The sequence below is a fragment of the Taurulus bubalis genome (assembly GCF_910589615.1).
Source record: "Taurulus bubalis genome assembly, chromosome: 15".
Classification (NCBI taxonomy): domain Eukaryota; kingdom Metazoa; phylum Chordata; class Actinopteri; order Perciformes; family Cottidae; genus Taurulus; species Taurulus bubalis.
The window spans coordinates 20,478,454-20,496,345 of record NC_136603.1 but is presented as its reverse complement, the minus strand read 5'-3'; the positions used below and the strand labels follow the sequence as shown (position 1 = coordinate 20,496,345).

At 44.1% G+C, this 17,892-nt stretch overlaps 1 protein-coding gene across 1 annotated transcript in view; it reads right to left on the bottom strand.

Moving 5' to 3' along the window:
- klf7b (Kruppel like factor 7b) overlaps window positions 1–15,810 on the bottom strand; it is a gene marked incomplete at both ends in the record, with an annotated part of 60,025 nt that extends 44,215 nt beyond the window's left edge. Inside the window, one exon of the mRNA XM_079231046.1 lies at window positions 15,709–15,810. Within this exon, the coding sequence (XP_079087172.1) occupies window positions 15,709–15,810 (102 nt within the window). The remainder of the gene's footprint in view (window positions 1–15,708) is intronic.
- Window positions 15,811–17,892: the final 2,082 nt, after the last annotated feature.

Here is a 17,892-nt window from a genome sequence, read left to right as displayed (position 1 = left end):
CATACATTTGTTTCCTGGAGACTTTCCCTAACCCTTACCGGACCAGTATCAGGCTGAAATGAATCACCTTAAAATGTAATGATTTCTGTTATGGAGACTTACATGTTGTCCCCAAAAAGGAAGACGAGTCCCCACAATGTGACTGTATAAACAGATGCATGTCCCCACAACATCAGTAATACACACAAACAAACACACACACACACACGGCACTGATCATAAATAAATGCAAAACGAGTGAAGTCATCACTTATACACACACACAGTCCCAACTGCCTTTGTTTCGTGTACACACAAAGAGTCACGCATGCTCACACTACACAATGACCTCATCCCTCACATCGTGCCTCCTCCACCACATCACACACACACACACACACACACACACACACACACACACACACACACACACACACACACACGGACAGAGAGGGTCAACCCATTAAGGCACAACAGCAGCTGATCCCTCCATTTATATTGTGCACTTCATTCATGTCATTCTCTGTAAGAGACTACATAAATAAATTAATCATATCAGGATTATTAATTGAGTCAATATATTCTGCGCAGTTAACATTTAATCGGCAGTGCTATGAAAAGCTTTTCCAGGAATTCAGCGTGTGTGTGCGTGTGTGTGAATTTCATTGTGTTGTTTCTGAGGAAACCCAAAAACTAAATGAACCACTGAGCTGCAAACCATCTTAATCACACAGAATAAATTAAGATGTATCAGATGTTCAGAAGCATTTAAATTAGTTTGATGGACCATCTATTGGTCTATATGGTCCACTTTTGTTTTCTGCTCGGACCACTGTCATCAGAAGGAAACTGAATTAGGGCAGCTGGAAAAGGTTTCATGTTAAACAGATCTACTGACTGTTTTCTTTTAGCTCCTTTTGGCCTTTGTCTCAGTGATAGTGATTGTTTTAGCAGGAGCCATTTTACCCGTTTGTTGTTGCATTGTTCTGTGTAACCGCCTTGGGACTCAGTAATGGGACTCAACCAGTTGAATGAAGGCGAAAGAGACAGAGCAACGAGGAGCACACACACACACACACACACACACACACACACACACACACACACACACACACACACACACACGTGTATGTGAGGGGGTCATACAAGCAAGCTAAAAGGGTTCATGCAGCAAAGAGAGAAAATGTGTCCCTTATTAGTTAAAGTGTGGTTCAGTTGTTAAACGCTTACATGTCGTTACATTATCAGACATATTTAATAGAAAACATGTCAATAAAGGTTCATCTTACCCATGAAAAAATTACCTTGAGTACACTCTCGGGCTCAGTCCATAAAATGGAGTCAATGTGAAACCCTCAAAAGGATAGATGTACGAGCTTGAGTGTGTGTGTGTGTGTGTGTGTGTGTGTGTGTGTGTGTGTGTGTGTGTGTGTGTGTGTGTGTGTATGTGTGTGTGTGTGTGTGTGTGTATGACTCCAGGGAGGCCTCTGCTGTCACACCTTTTTTTTTTTTACACCAGGGTCTCTCACTCTCTCTTCTTTATCTCCAGAGGTCTTTGTATTTGGAGGAAGACACTGATCTCATTGGCCTTGCTGGGAAGCAAAGCGGGTGGACACATGAGTCATACATGCCTCTGTGTGTGTGTGTGTGTGTGTGTGTGTGTGTGTGTGTGTGTGTGTGTGTGTGTGTGTGTGTGTGTGTGTGTGTTGCCAGACCAGTCCTCTTTGCATTAGAAAGTTGTCTTGGGGGTAAAAGAGAAACACCCTCTCTTTTCTCCACTTTGCTGTGTCCTGCAGTTCACCCTTAAATAATTCAAATATCTCCCCGCTTCCCCCGACACACACACACACACACACACACACACACACACACACACACACACACACACACACACACACACACACACACACACACACAATGTCCACAATTGGCATCAAAGTGAAGTTTGCTTTTCATCCAGCCGGAAACTGGAGGCCATGTCCACATCCACTGCTCATGAATCTGAAGATGCCTCTTTGAGTCTCGGCTCTGGACTTCCCCCGCTCGTCTCTCTGCGGACACACTGCTCTCCTGTTGTAACGAGGACCGTGGGACAATTGTAACAAAGCGTGTAAAAACAGGGCTGCAATTATTATCTGTCGTCTTAATTATCTGTTCCTCTATTGTTCGGCGGATTGTCTTGTGTATAAAACGGGGACAGAAATCACATAACTTTCCATGTTCCAAAGGTATGAAGAGTAAAATGACACAACACATAGAAGATGAGCTAAACGTCTGAGGATGTTTGGCCTTTTTTCTGGCAAAATAATGACTGAATTGATTATCACCACTGAATTGATTCATGACTGAATTGATTATCACCATGATCGGCGATTCATTTTCTATCGAATGGAGCAATGGAATCCATTTTGTTGTTGTGAATCCTGACACTTTTTCAAGCCTGCAGGGGCATGGTGAGTAGCAGTAATAGTGCAGCAGTAGCACTACTAATTGTAGTGGGGTGGGGTGTATTTGATACTCTATTTGAAAGACTTACTTTTAGTTGGGCTTGAAACACACTGAGTCTCTCACGCCTCGAACTCTAATCCCTGCAACCTGTAAACCTTTGATGTGCAATTAATGACTTCATTTCTAGTTTTACTCTTTACTCCACCTGCGGCGTATTAAAAACAAGTGAGTCGCTCCAGGGGCCCAGAATCCCGGCTCGGCTAACAGGTAGCATTTACAACCCCCCGCCCCCCCCCGATCTCATCACCACCTTTTATCTGTGCAATCATCTGGCAATAAAAACGTCCGAATAAGATCCAGTACGTTAATAACAACACATGTAGCGTTTGCTCAGCCTCAGAGAGGAGAGCGACAGAGGCAGCGGCACTGAGTTTTTCAGCTTCAGTTTCCGGTTTATCGCCAACAATCCATCTCTTAACATATAGAATTTTCTAAGGGGGGCAGTTGAAAATATTTTCAAGACCGTTGTGGAAAACGTTGGTCTCGAGCCTCGTGCACCAGCTGCTGCAACAAACTACCGAAAAACGGTCACCATCGGCCGCGTATCGGAGATCCTTATCTCCACTCTGTCTCTTTGTTCATGTCTGTGTACAAGTACATATGAACCGGGAGCACATGTATCCACACACACACACACACACACACACACACACACACACACACACACATACACACACACACACACACACACACACACACACACACATACGCACACACACGCACACTGCAGCACTTGTCCATTCCCTCAGGTATTGCTGACAACATTGTGGATTAAAATAGCTGACGACCCACATAACGCTGCCGGGGCCAGACACATACAGCGGCACACAGCTGGCCTTATTCAGGAAATACTTGCATAACATGCAATTAACACAAATATTGGAAAATGGCGACTTGATGAGCCACAGCTCGAATATTAAACAGGAATCAATATTGGCGGGTGTTTTGGAGTATTGGGGAATAGGAAACGAAGGCGAGAGGGAAACATGTTTCAGAGTGATAGAAATTGGAGTAAATCTAAATGATCCAATCAGGGATGTTTGAGATCCAAACTTACTGAGTCTCATCCGAAACACTGATCATTAAAAGCTGCAGCAGGAAATGACATGATGCGGACTCAGTTAGTGACTCAGACATTTATCATTTCTGGGCCCCGCAGCTGTTTTTCATTTTCTTTTTTCGTTTGATATCCAGCGATCCGATCAGGTGGATCCAGCCAATGAGGAGCTGGAAGGAAACATGAAAGCGAAGATGTGCCGCCGGCAGGGAGCCAATGAAGCGAAAGGCTCTCGAACCGGCAGCTATAAAACACAAAAGAATGTAGAGCTCACGAGCACGACGTTCGCGTTCGAGCTCAGTGTGTGAGGAGTTTGAGGGGAGGAGACAGGTGGAGGGAGAGCGAGATGTGGTTCAGCGTTTCAAACACATGCTGTTGCGATGGCATCAAAGACAGCTGGTGACGGGCGATGAGGAGACACACTTCAGCGTTCTCCTGGTCTGGGTTTCATCTCCTTCGTTCCAACGAAAGGTGCCTTTTAGGATATAATGAAGTTATATTTCCATAAGGTGCAGATTGGAGCTCTAACAAATGTATTTACTTCCATATTAAACTTTTTTCCAGTATTGATCCATGTTTACTTGCGAGCAGCCCTTTCTGCTTTTTTTTTTTTTGCACATCTTGGTTACGCTACTATTACCTTAAATTATTGTGACTAATAAAACTGTAAGAAGTGGACGTACAGTTGTCGAGACGTCACCCATCGGTTTGTGGACGGGGTTTTGAAGCCTCGACATTTCGGCCGCCGCCATCTTGGATGGAGCTAAGTACAAACGAACGCTGATTGGACCAAACATTGCACAACCTTCGTCAACCAAAACATACTGTGAAAGTTATAAGTACAATCATGACATAAATGAGCATCATGCTGTATTGAAGAAGACTTGAAACTAGAGATTGAGACATAAACTCATGTTTACAATGTTTACTGAGGGAATCAATCAGGAGAGAAGTAGAGTCATTTTCCCATAGACTTCTATACAATTTGACTTGGTTTTGAAACCAGAGGAGTCGCCCCCTGCTGGCCAATGTAGAGAATGCAAGTTTAAGACACTTTTCAGAAGAAGAGGTTGTCGCCTGGTGTGACACCATTGGTAGCAATGTGTGTCCGTCCTCGTGTATCACAACAGGGACCCACTCATGGAAACAATAGGTCCAACACTCAAATCATATCGCTACAGTATACACTGATATGACAAACAATAGAGCGCTTCCAACTTTTTTGTTTACAGTTTGGAGAAAGATTTCCTGTCAACATATCAAGCTTTGCATAAGTCTTGTATTTGTACCTCCGTCTCTCTGAGACAAAGAAAAACAGGACAGATTCCCAAGGTCATCCTCCTCCACTGCATATGACCCATTTACTGTGTCCCCACTCTGCACACACACACACACACACACACACACACACACACACACACACACACACACACACACACACACCAACCATGCATGCATAAAGGCACTCTGGAACGCTGGCACGCTCCATTCTTACTGCAACCTGTCTCTTGTTCCGTCTCAACGTGCACACACACACACACACACACACACACACACACACACACACACACACACACACACACACACACACACAGAGAGAAACAATGTGACATCCCTGATGAAATGCTTACGCAGGAGCTGGTTTCACTCTGACTGACTGAGCCACAGTTCAACGTTAATGCATGATTACATTTGGAGGTCCCCACTCTGATGACAGTTTATCATAATTTCATATATAAAAAATAAGGTAAACAATAAGGCAGGGTACACGTTAGGGCGGGGCTACCTTGTGATTGACAGGTCCAGGAGTGTTTTAACTTCATGTATAAATGTCGGTCTCCTAAAACTTTCTTCGTCAGTTTTCAGTTGTGCTTAGCTCCGCCCTCTCATGTCACTTCTGGTTGCAAAAAAAAAATGGCGACAGTCAAAATGCCAAGCTAAAGGCTTGAAAACGGCAGTCCTCAATTCAATGGGAGACATCACGGTGACTCCGCCCACTTTTTTTATAAACAGTTTATTACTTTTCAAGTTCACATTTGTCCAATTGGGATTCATACTAAGTCTTATTAATATTGTGGTTTTGATTTCAGGCATGTCTTCCAATGTTTATCACTTGCAAGATTTTGTTACATTTTTTTTTCAAGTAGGACTAACTTGAAAATAATTCTGGAGAGCAACAAGCACCCTCACAACCTCCCATGCATTAAAAAGCAGGTCCAGGCCGCTCGGCTCCGTTCCAGAGCGGACGCTGTGCCTTTGGGAACCATTTCAAAAAGCACAGGTTTGGCACAATTACAACGTTAAGCTTCAAGGACATCGCTCCCGGGGACATTTAGGGATTGTCGTTTCTTTCCTTCCTCCGTGCTCGCTACACAACATGTTTTCATCTTTTAGTCAGGTCTCCGGAGGCGACACTGGTCTTCAGACTGGTATTCAGACCGCCTGGGGACAGGGCGGCGGACTTTTAAATTAAAAAGTGTCTGACTCGCTCCAGACTATCGGAAGAAGAAAGCTCTAATTTAATGTGACGCACTCGTCTTCTCGATCTTTGTGAAACCAGCGACAAATGTTTGTGTGTGTGTGTGTGTATCCTGGATGCTGTACTGTGCCAACTGTGGGCCTAGCCAAACTAGACACACACACACACACACACACACACACACACACACACACACACACACACACACACACACACACACACACACACTCTCTCACTTCCTCTGCCACTGTCAACATCCCCTTTCTGCAAAATGAATGATGTCATTACCAAAACAGACACACACACACACACACACACACACACACACACACACACACACACACACACACACACACACACACACACACACACACACACACACACACACACACACACACGGGAGCTCAGAACTAAAGAGACAGGAAGAGAGTGCATTCTTCTAACCAGACGTGCAGATATTAAACTTATTTGCAAAAACAATTAAAATATGAATCAATGTGTTCATTAGCTTGAGCTTTGGGAAGACTCTCATAAGATCACAACATAATGAAAAAAGAGCCGCGGCACTTCATGACATTTGTTTTTTGTTATTGTCATGACTTATTTTCTTTCCTCCGCCCAAACGCATCAGGATTTTGTCAGCCTGTCGTCTTTATTCTTTATTGTTTTGGGAATTCTGACAACATTTTAGTCTGGCAGTAATAAGAGAGAAGAAGAAAAAGAAGAAGAAGAAGAAGAAGAAAAAGAAGAAGAAGAAGAAGAAGAAGAAGAAGAAGAAGAAGAAGAAGTCCTATAATGTTATTTATTTGGAGTAATGTGTTTCCACTCGTCTTTATTGCGTCTTCTCTTTGCTGAAACATCAGTGTTTCCACTGCAGACCAGAACACAAACTTTTATGCTATATTTAGACTTTTATTTATTTTGTAATTCCTACCCTCTCCATTCAGTGTTTGGTAACGTGCAAATTTAAAATGCGCATGAACAAAAGGATCGCAGAGGGGGAGGGAGAAGAAAAGACGGACAGACAGAGAGCGAGAGAGGGGCGAGTGGAGAAAGGGGGGCTGGATGGATGCCAGGTCACTGGAGCTTTATCCCTGAGCCAATCGCTCTGCAAACACTGGCTCAGCAGGATGTAGAGACACACACACACACACACACACACACACACACACACGACACAACGCACCTGTGTGTGTGTGTGTGTGTGTCAACACAGCTCAGCCTGCGATCACCAGGAGGATTCCTCCTAATAAAAAAGAAGGAAATCAAACACTGCTCTGCTGTGAAATAACTTCCCAAATACAGGTGTGTTTGACCAGTAAATCCAGTCTCATAACCGAAAACAGAGGAGTTATAAATAAGATTAAAAACTAGACAGAGGACACATTCAGTCAACAATACTTTCCTGTAATCCTTGAAAGTATGCTCATGGTTTTTGTTCTCTAATATAGAATATATATATGTAAAGGGTCAGATTACTTTCAAATGCAGTTACTGAATACTAATTACATGGCAGTCTGTGTCGTTCGTAATGCATTGGATTACATACAAATGGAATCTAATCTGAAAACATTGGGATTTCTTCAAAATGAGACATTGAAAATACTATATCATTTTCATATCAAACAAAATCCATTGAGCCGAGTCAGCGTCTACAGCTTGTCAAACCCAGTCACCCTCACACCAACTGCACTGGCACGGACTACAGGTACTGTGTGTGTGTGTGTGTGTGTGTGTGTGTGTTTTAAATGCCATGTGGAGGACTTTGCCGTTGTAATGCAAGAGGAATGCTTATGCTCCATTTTCAATCAAATCACATATGATACAAAATATATATTAGTTAAGTCACCATTAACAAAACTGGCAACCCGAGACATGTTCAAGAATGTAATCAATTAATCCACGACAATGTAACTAAAATCACATTGCAGACAGTTTTACTGTTTATAGTTGCTTATTTTGTTGTATATATCCAGCAGTCTTTGGCTAAACACTCAGCTCGACCAGAAGCCAGATTCAAACTGGTATCAGCGATCTCATCTGACAGCAGATAGGAACATTTCCTCCAATGTTACTTCTCCCTGTAATGCAGAGCAACCACACAATGGCTGCTATCCGCAGTGTGCTCGCAGCATGGAGAGATGAATGAGTAAATCTCCTTGTAAACTGTAGTCATCGGGATCCGTGGTGGATAGAGCTGGAGAGTTGCCCTCCATCAAAAGAATAAAAAATAAAAACACACACTCATCTTGAAAGATCAGGGCTATGGCTTTCACAGCATAAGCTCTCTCCAACGAGAGTGCAGTTCATTTGTTCCGCTTTCCTGCAGTCTGACTGCTCACTTTCTTATCTAATCTCTGCCACCGTAGACTGAGTGCCTTATTCACTTACTGAATTATGGCTTCCACGGGCGAGTGTGTGTGTGTGCGTGTGTGTGCGTGTGTGTGTGTGCGTTTTACTCAAGTGATTTCAAATTACGAGGACAAGACAATAACTGTGTGTGTGTTTGGAGGAACGATAAAAAAAAAGAAAATGAATGAATGCAGTGATTAGAGCGGCTCATATTGAGGAGAATATTGGCACCAGCTTCCACACTGTAGGAAGTGAAGGCGCACGTTTGTGACGAAAGGGTTCTGTTTGTACAGATCTGACTTCTTTTACAGCTTTTTATTTGTTTCTTGGGTTTGCGGTAGTCGCTGGACAAGTAGCGTAAGAGTTATGACCATTAAAATACTGAAAAGAGTGCCTCTTAATGTGCTTAGAAATCCTATTTTAAGACTCCCATCCATCCATGTCCTGTAAAGCTTGTGCTGCTCAGAGTCACAGTGGGATGTAGTCAGTCCCAGCATGCAGTGGGCAAGAGGCGGGTCACACTTGACAGGCCGCCAGTCAATCACAGGGCTGACAGAAAGTGCCCATCGACCTGAGCCTGGCGGGTTCACTTCAAAAATGAAACCACAAGCAGCTGAGAGGTAAAAAAAAAAAACTAAACATGTCAGCCTTCTGGTTGCAATTCCAAGTTGTTGTTTCGGGTAATTTCTGACAGCTACAATTCGTCCCACTTGCCCAAAAAATAATAATACAACAAAAGGGTAAAACGTGCAAAACTATGACTGCAAAAATCCTAATTTGTGACACTTAGATCTAAACATTAGACACATTAGAGACATTAATCCTGCAAGTAACATGGAGGTCTGGATACAATGTCATCGCAATCCAGGTCATGGTTGTTAAGATATTTCCCTATAGATGTGGATATTTTCCTGTCGACCAAAGTGTTCTCAGGCTTCAACCTTGTGGACTGCGCATCAGAGTCCACAAGGCCGAACGTTTCTACATGACACGAGAAAAGCAGCCAAGTCCTGACATTTACAAGCTGGAACCAGCACATCGCAGTTTTTACAAGATGAGTTGCACAATCATTGTTTGAACAAATGTTTATTGAATTTACCAAATGTTCCGGCACTAGAAATATGTCGAGCTATATTGCCGCACAATAACGGAAGTAGTCAAAGTTCATATACAGGAAATATGACGAGAGTTTTAAGTTCCATTTAAAAAAGAGGTTTATTTTCGCTTCATCCTCTTCTTCTCTTCACCCCTCTCTCTCTCTCGCTCTCTCTCTCTTTGTCTTCCTCCGTGTTGGTCTCTCACTCCTCCTTGTCTCTCCATTCCTTTGTTTGTCTCCCTTGACTTCCTCTTTTTTTTTTCGTCTGCGAGGAAGCAGCTGCGCACCACAGACAATTACATAACTCGCTGTGTATGTGTGCGTGTGTGTGTGGGTGTGCGTGTGTGTGTGTGTGTGTATGCAGGGAGGATGGCCAGAGAAACAAGAAGATGGAGTGAAGAAAGGTCTTCCTGACTAGCTCCTACCTGCATGTATATGCATCTTACCTCGTGTTTTGTGTCTACTGGTGTTTTCTTTCTTCCTCATTCTTTGCTCCACTTATTCACTCATGCCCCCTCCTCCCATTCTTCCCTCCGTCCCTGCATACAGAGTCACTGGGCTGTGAAATGTGAAAAACTGCAGCATGCATGGCAATTCATTATCTTGTCAAACTTCCGAAGGCCAGCTTCAAACCACAGAGACAGAGCGAGAGAGAGAGAGAGAGAGAGAGAGAGAGAGAGGGAGAGAGAGAGGGAGAGAGCCCAGTGCATGCAGTGGTCCTTGCAGGGTGAACAGGTCACCGAAGAGAAGAGAGGAAGCAGACACATCTGATGACGGATATGATCGACACCTTAGTTCATGCGTGTGTGAGTACTGGCTGAAAATACAACACAAACAAACAGTACATGAAATACACCAAACTTGATGGATGGTCAAATGTACAAGTCATGGAGAGCAATACCCCGGTCTAATAAGGAAATCCAGTCCAAACTCCTAAATTAGTTCAGTCATGACTTTTGTGAATTGGCCGCAGCATTTTTTTATTTTTATATAATTACTTTTTACATCACTTTGCGATAAACTGCAATATGTATCCTGGAAATGCCAGGAAGTGGAACATGTTGCCGATAAAAGTAACTAATGGCGCCCAGTCACCATGAAAACAGTTTGGCCTTGTACAGGACCGCTGTGCGTCCTGTGTGAAGCCAAAAGTAAGCGCTAACTGTAGGTTACGTAACATTGTTAGGCTTGTTATGAAACGTTACAAAAGAAAGTTTAATCATTATTATTATGTACGCTAGTTAAGTTGTTGCATTGTTATTTTGTGATATTGTTACATTTCATTGTTACGATCCATTGTTACATTGTTACATCGTAACGTCGTGAGGTTATAACGTTACGATGTTTCGTTACAATACTCCATCACTTTGTTGCATCACGTTGTCGTGTCACGTTACGATATTACTTGAATACAAAACATGATATTTTGCCGAAACCTTACCCAAGTAAGTTTTGTTTTGTTTCGTTGCCTGAACCGAAACAGTCCGGTAGCGAGATTAAATCGCGATACGAGTCTGAAACATATTTTAGGTTCAGAAACGTTGAATTGCAACGTATCCAGATGTTTGCAAAAACGTACACAGCGGCAGTATTTTTTTTTCCACAACAGGGTTGCTTCTGAATAATAATAATAATACATAATAAAATCAAATCATAATCATGATCATAATAATACACAAGTATACCCAATGAGAGTAAACAAGCCCTTTAAAAACAGTTCCTACATGGCAGTATTTCCTCCCAGGCTCTGCAACATATTCAACAAGCTCCATAAGTCAAATGCTCAGTCCGAGTTGTTGTGTTATTGATGGCACCGTTTTGACACAGTATCATGTAAGAAGTAGTTAACAGAGATCTGAAATGATGGGGGTTGTCGGGGAAATACACAACCTGAGAGTGAGCTCTGCCTCAGGGAAACATTTTGGCTTTTTTTTCTTTTTTTGCAGCTGTTCTGAATTGGATGATTTCATGTGGAAAAACAAGCATCGATTGGTGAAAGTTGCGCGCGTTTCTTTTGCAGAAATACTGTTAGGATTGCACAGAAGAGCATGCGACCATTCAACCTGCAGCGGGAACAACACTGGCAGATTGCGCTGTTGAGAAAAAGATGTGTAGGTTGCAGGCTTGTCAGGCCTAATGGAGACGCTGTATATCTGTAACACCGAGCCGGGTTGGTCCCGCACAAATAAATCAATCAGCCTGAAAGGAGCCACAGACACGCAGAGCATATAAACCCGGGGACAAGATGAGACAGTGGCTGCGAGGGAATCAGCCCGTTTGAAGCACTGTGCATGCAGTGTCCATTTACTGTTTAGCATAAGTCTGTAAATGCAGATCTTTACTCACAACAAACCCATGAAACCTAAACCTCTGCTTCAGTTTACATCTCCGTCGACCCTTTGTTGTCACTGTCTATTTTCCCCTCGAACTCATCAGACTTCGGCATGGCTCTGCTTTGAAATAAATGGATTATATCTAATTGGGAAGTCTGGGTTTTCCATTTTATCCATGGACATCCACACATACACACACACACAAATCCCTAAAGCCCATCACATCATTTCAGACCTGCAAAGATGCGGCAATTATATGCAGAACATGGGCTCATACTGTCAGAGGCAACACGGCTGATAGACAGGAGAGAGAGAGAGAGAGAGAGAGAGAGAGAGAGAGAGAGAGAGAGAGAGAGAGAGAGAGAGTGTTCACCACATGTTTAGCCATGATGCAAAGCAGCTGATAAAAGAACCAGTACAAGGAAACAAAGACCAGGAGTGTGATGCGGGGACAGACAGGAAAGATAAATGACACACACAAATCTGGTTGTTTGTTTGTGTGTGTGTGTGTGTGTGTGTGTGTGTGTGTGTGTTTGGCCGAGTGTGTGTCTGTGTGTGTCTGTTTCTCCGTCCGTCTGACAGCAAACGGCCAATTACTGTCGAAAGTGGCGGGATGAGTCCTGCCAGACCATAGCTTTCCATTAGTGCATGCCAGCCGAGCGTGTGTGTGTGTGTGTGTGTGTGTGTGTGTGTGTGTGTGTGTGTGTGTGTGTGTGTGTGTGTGTGTGATGGAGTGAATGAGGGGATAGAGGGAGACAGAAGGAACAAGAGTGGAAAAGATGTGGGTGTGCTTGGTCTCAGTGTGTGTGTGTGTGTGTGTGTGTGTGTGTGTGTGTGTGTGTGTCTGTTTGTCTCTCTCCTCTCTCTGAAATTGTCCCCGCTAGTGCAGATAAAATTGACGAAACACATCTTTTCCCATTAGTTTTGGCTTTCCATCCACAATAACAGCATTTTCCACTCTGAAAAGCTGAGCTTGTAGCGAAAAAAGCGCTCCCTCTGGAGCGTATTAAAAACTCACGTCGTAGTTTCTACGAGTAAAATGGAGATGGTCAAATACCATGGAATGTGGCCGAAAAGCAGTAATATATACTGTATATACATATATACTGTATATATATATATATATATATATATATGTATATATATATATGTATATACTCATATATATATATATATATATATGTATATATATATATACACATGTATATACACAGTACATATATGATGGTCAGATGAAAACATTTACGTCTGTTTCACCTCTGTGCGTTCAATATAGAGACAGGATGCTGTTAGCCTAGCTTATCACAAAAACTGGAAGCCAGTGGAAACTGCTAGCTTCCAACAAGAGAAGGGAATAGCTCGTCTTTACCTGTTGCATCTTGTTAGCTAGCAAGCAGCAGCAGTCAGAAGCTATACAACTAATAGCCATTGTTAGCCCTTTGCTCACTAAATCAGAGCCTGAGCAGATTCATCATTTATTTTGGTAAAGTAGCTCCACATGAAGCAGACAGACACACTCAACGTTAGCTTTTAGCGAAAAAAAACAGCTGGCCTGCAGCAACGCTAGCACCTATTAGCAGATGTGTTTCTGTCCACATGATGAACGTAGAAACAAATTCCTAATAAGAACACAAGCAAGTACACCAAGTTAACAACTAATGGGGATCTAATGGGGAATGGACAACAAACTCCGAGAGACGGCACTCGTGTCATTTTAGCCACTCACGCTAAACAGGCTAAACATTAGCCCCAACACTCTGGTGTCACTTCTGCCGTCAAGTCTCAAAACGCTGCCTGTGAGCGCTCGTTGAAGTTGGAACAGTTTTTGTACTGAACTGAAATGTGTGCAACGGTTTTCTGCAAATAAAAAGTGTGGATAAACTCAGTGGAATTACTTTTCCCCTCCGGCTCGTCTCCGGCTCTCGGCGCCGACTTTAAAAAAAGAGAAGCTTTTCCAATCATTCCTTGGAATATGAGACGTGACATCAAAACCTGCAACAACTCTATGAAAGCTCTCAATCATTTATCAATACCATTACAGGCGGAGAGGAGGCGGCTTACAGGGGGATGGAGCATGCGCTGCCGTTTGGACTGCAAAGAGGACGAGGTGATGTGTGAATTTGTGTCAGGAAGACAGTCACGGAGGACAGATGCAGTCTGGGCTTCATTCATATAAACACACACACACACACACACACACACACACACACACACACACACACACACACACACACACACGAGGTCCAGCACTTTGGAATGCACGCGACGAACCGAACCCATCCCAGTGGATGTTGTCCCATGCAGGGAAAAGGCTTTGGTGTGTATTGGTTCAGTGGAAATTAAACAGCATGTGAAAAGGTGGCAACACGCTCTCACACACGAGGCTGAGGATGGCTTCCAATTAACCGCTTCCATTTCTCAAGTTCAAAATGTGGGGGGCTTGAGGGAAAATATTTGTATCACCTAATTCTCTGTTATTAAATTATCATCTCTTGAGTCTAAATCCATGGAGAAGAAGGGAAGACATTTTTTTTCGCTGACCACAAAATCGGACCACGTGGTCATATGCGGCGCACACGGATAAGTAAATGTCTCAGAGAAAGGTTACAGGCAGGCTCTCGTGCTCAGTCTAGTGTATGTGCTATAGTGTGGGGCGGGGGATGCATTATTCAACGGGATTATCTGCAAAAAAAACGACGGCAGATGTGGATATATTATTTAAAGACAAGTCACTTGCTATTAAGCATGCGTCCATCTTCCAAGGCCTGTGTGTGTGTGTGTGTGTGCGTGTGTGCGTGTGTGTGTGTGTGTGTGAGAGAGAGAGATAGAGAGAGAGAGAGAAATCCAAACACAGACTGGTGATCAGATCAGTGGCAGTATAAAAACTGCATCAGACTGCAAAACTAAAATCACTCCACATTCACCTTCAGTCAGCTCTCACTCCAGAGGCTCAACTGTCAATCAAATCCGGCATCGAGTCTATCTTCATTCTCGTTTAAACTCTACAACGCACTTTCAACTTTGGATTTGAAAAATAAATGCACCAAATAAGTAACTTCACAGCTGACTTCGGTCCTCACCAGACAGCATTTCATATTACCAATAAGCGTGGGATCAGTAAGTGTTTTAACAGCTGGATGTGATGCCTAACAGAGCAATTTGAAATGGAAAGTACCAGCATCATCCTTCAGGGCAGAGTTAGAGGAAAATCGGGATTTGCAGCTCGACTACCTGCGTTTTAGAGTTTGTTTTCCCCCGAGCAGCCTCTTCAGGTTTTAGTCCGAATCTGAATATCCTCGTGGGGGATTTCACGGGACAACAGCGTCACCTTCCTGCTTTTACATTAATGATTAAATGGTTTGGTTAACCCTTAAGTGTGTTCAAGGCACGGCTCGTTTGTAGTAGGGGGGCGTGTGCGTAAATGTTAGGATGGTTCCAACGCTTTTACGCAGTTAAAAAAAGAAGGTTTTTATTCCACTAGTGCGTAAAGCTGTATCCTCTTCCTCCTCTCTCCCTCTCTATCCCTCTCTCCGTGTGTGTGTGTGTGTGTGTGTGTGTGTGTGTGTGTGTGTGTGTGTGTGTGTGTGTGTGTGTGTGTGTGCGCGCGCGTTTTCTCCTGTCAGCGGACCACGCCGTGTTCCATGTGAGCGGAAAAAAAGAAAAAAGAAAAAAAACTAACGCAACTACACGCGGCTGCTGCCGCTCCGGAGCGCTCTGGTGATGCAAAACACTATACAAAAACACACGCACGCACGCACACACGCGCGCGCGCGCACACACACACACACACACACACACACACACACACACACACACACACACACACAGAACCACACATGGTTTCATCCCTGTCTCTAACCCTCTAATGTCCCGGAAAAAAACAAATATAAACGCATCATCTGACCTGCTGCCAGTTCTCCTCCAGGGAAGGCATCGCGGAGAAATAACCAGTGTCATGAACGAGTTGGAGTTCCTGGAAAATACTGTAATTCGCCAACACATCCATGCTTGATGCAAAAAAAACACGAAAAAAACAAACAGGAAAAGTCAGTAGAGAAGTCCGGAATCCAAACGCTTAGAAACGCACTTCTTCTCTCCTCCTGCTTCTTCTCAGACTTGTCAGGTTGGGAAAAACAAAAACAAATGCCGGGAGAAAGCAAATCCAAGCCGGTGCAGATGAGCGCACCTGAGCACTTTCATTTAAAAAAAAAAAAAAAAAAAAAAGAGAAAGAAAGAAAGAGTTGATTATTTTATCTTTTTTTCCAACGCAATCCCCTCTCCTCTCTGCTCGCTCCGTCACGCCTCTCTCCTTGGTCCGCGCTCGGAGGGGAGGGTGGGGGGGAGTGGGCGGCAGATCTATTTCCGCATTGCCAGATTGCCAGTCTGTACGAGCTGCCAGGTTGCCAGGTTTGCTTCCACCAGCAGCAGACTGGACGCTGCGAATCCAGGCGACCGGCGCGCGCGCGAGAGAGAGAGAGCGAGAGGGGAGGAGTGGCAAAGAGAGAGAGAGAGAGAGAGAGAGAGAGAGAGAGAGAGAGAGAGAGACAGACAGACAGACAGATAGAGAGGCAGGGAGAGGGAGGAGCCACCTGTCAGTCAATTTCATGCGTGACCTAATAAGGTAAATAGGGTTGATGATGTCACTGGCATCCAATTAAGGAGGCGCGGAGATCGAGGGAGAGGGCGTGGCCGTCGGGGAGGCGGGGACAGCCATTGGCTGCGGGAGGCTGTCAGTCCGGCCCTACATGGAGGCGATGGGGGTGAGTTATTTTTAGAGGCCTATATAAAAGCGTCCGGCATTCCTCTTGCAGTCATTACAGGAGGCAGCTCGGGCAGAGCGGAGAGAGACCGCGAGCTGCTGAAGCCGAGCACGCTTCAGCCAAATACTACATAAAACGTAAACATGTGCGTGAACGTGCAGGAGGAAAAAGAAGCAGCTGAAAGTCAGCAGTGATGTTGGAGAGAAGAAGTTTTCTCTCTCTCTCTCTCTCTGAGGTGTGAGGGCGGCACACAGAGACTCCTCCACGTGGTGATGTCCCATGCAGGCGAGCAGGGACGCAGTGGAGGGGAGAGTTTCACGTTTTTATGCCACGCTCATCAATATGAAGGCCCATCACTGCTATGAGCTGCCAGACACAGCACCACCAGCTGATGATGATCAGTGGCGGAGGAGGAGTTCACTCGCTCTTCACTTATCGCACTGCGAGTAAAAACGATCCAATGTGCTACGTGAGCGCACACACACGAGTAGATGTACTCGGTTACTATCCCACCTGTGCTTAGTGATGCAAGAAGTGACACAAGATGTGCAAACTGTGGCTAAAGAAACACACGGATGAAGCACGCTCAACTTAATTATGTGGCGTGTCAGTCAGGCGCCTTCCCAAAGTTTTTATTTTCCGATACGCTTTCAGTTCCAAAAAGAGTGCCGGCCGCCTGTTTTTGCTCTCGGTGACATTATGACCTCCTCCAGCTTCTTGTATTATCACTATGTGACCTTCGGCCGTCGTGGGTCGCAGGAAGTGTTATTTGGGGCCAAAATACATTAGCAGAAAGTCTTCCAAGGTCTTTTGTTTAACATTTACATCTGCAGTACACCTTTTGAGCCACACGAGGGAGACTGAACGTTCTAACTTTGCGATAATTGTACATTACAATATTGAATGACATAAGAGAGGCTGGCGTACATTCAGTCTGTGAACTCTCCCTAAATGCATTCATTTATTCTCTTTAATAAGGTATTTAACATACATGTTTTCAATAAGTTTTTTTAACGTTATGAGATGCAGGTATGGCAGAAAAAGATGGCCGGAGCGTTCCTTTACGAACAAATTAGCTCTTCTTGCAATTTATAGATGAGGCGTGAATCGGGCCGCGATGGTTTGTCATTTTTAAAAAGCGGGTCCCCAGAAAAACACCGACCTGCAGCAGAGACCCGAGCGGCATGCTTCAGCTAACAGACAACAACTTAAAAGCTTGAATCTAGGATGATGTTTGGAACGTGCTGAGCGGTATTTGGCTGCATCAAATGTCATTTTTGGGTTCACGAGTAACCAAAGCGAAGAAATCCACGCCTCGAACTTGACTA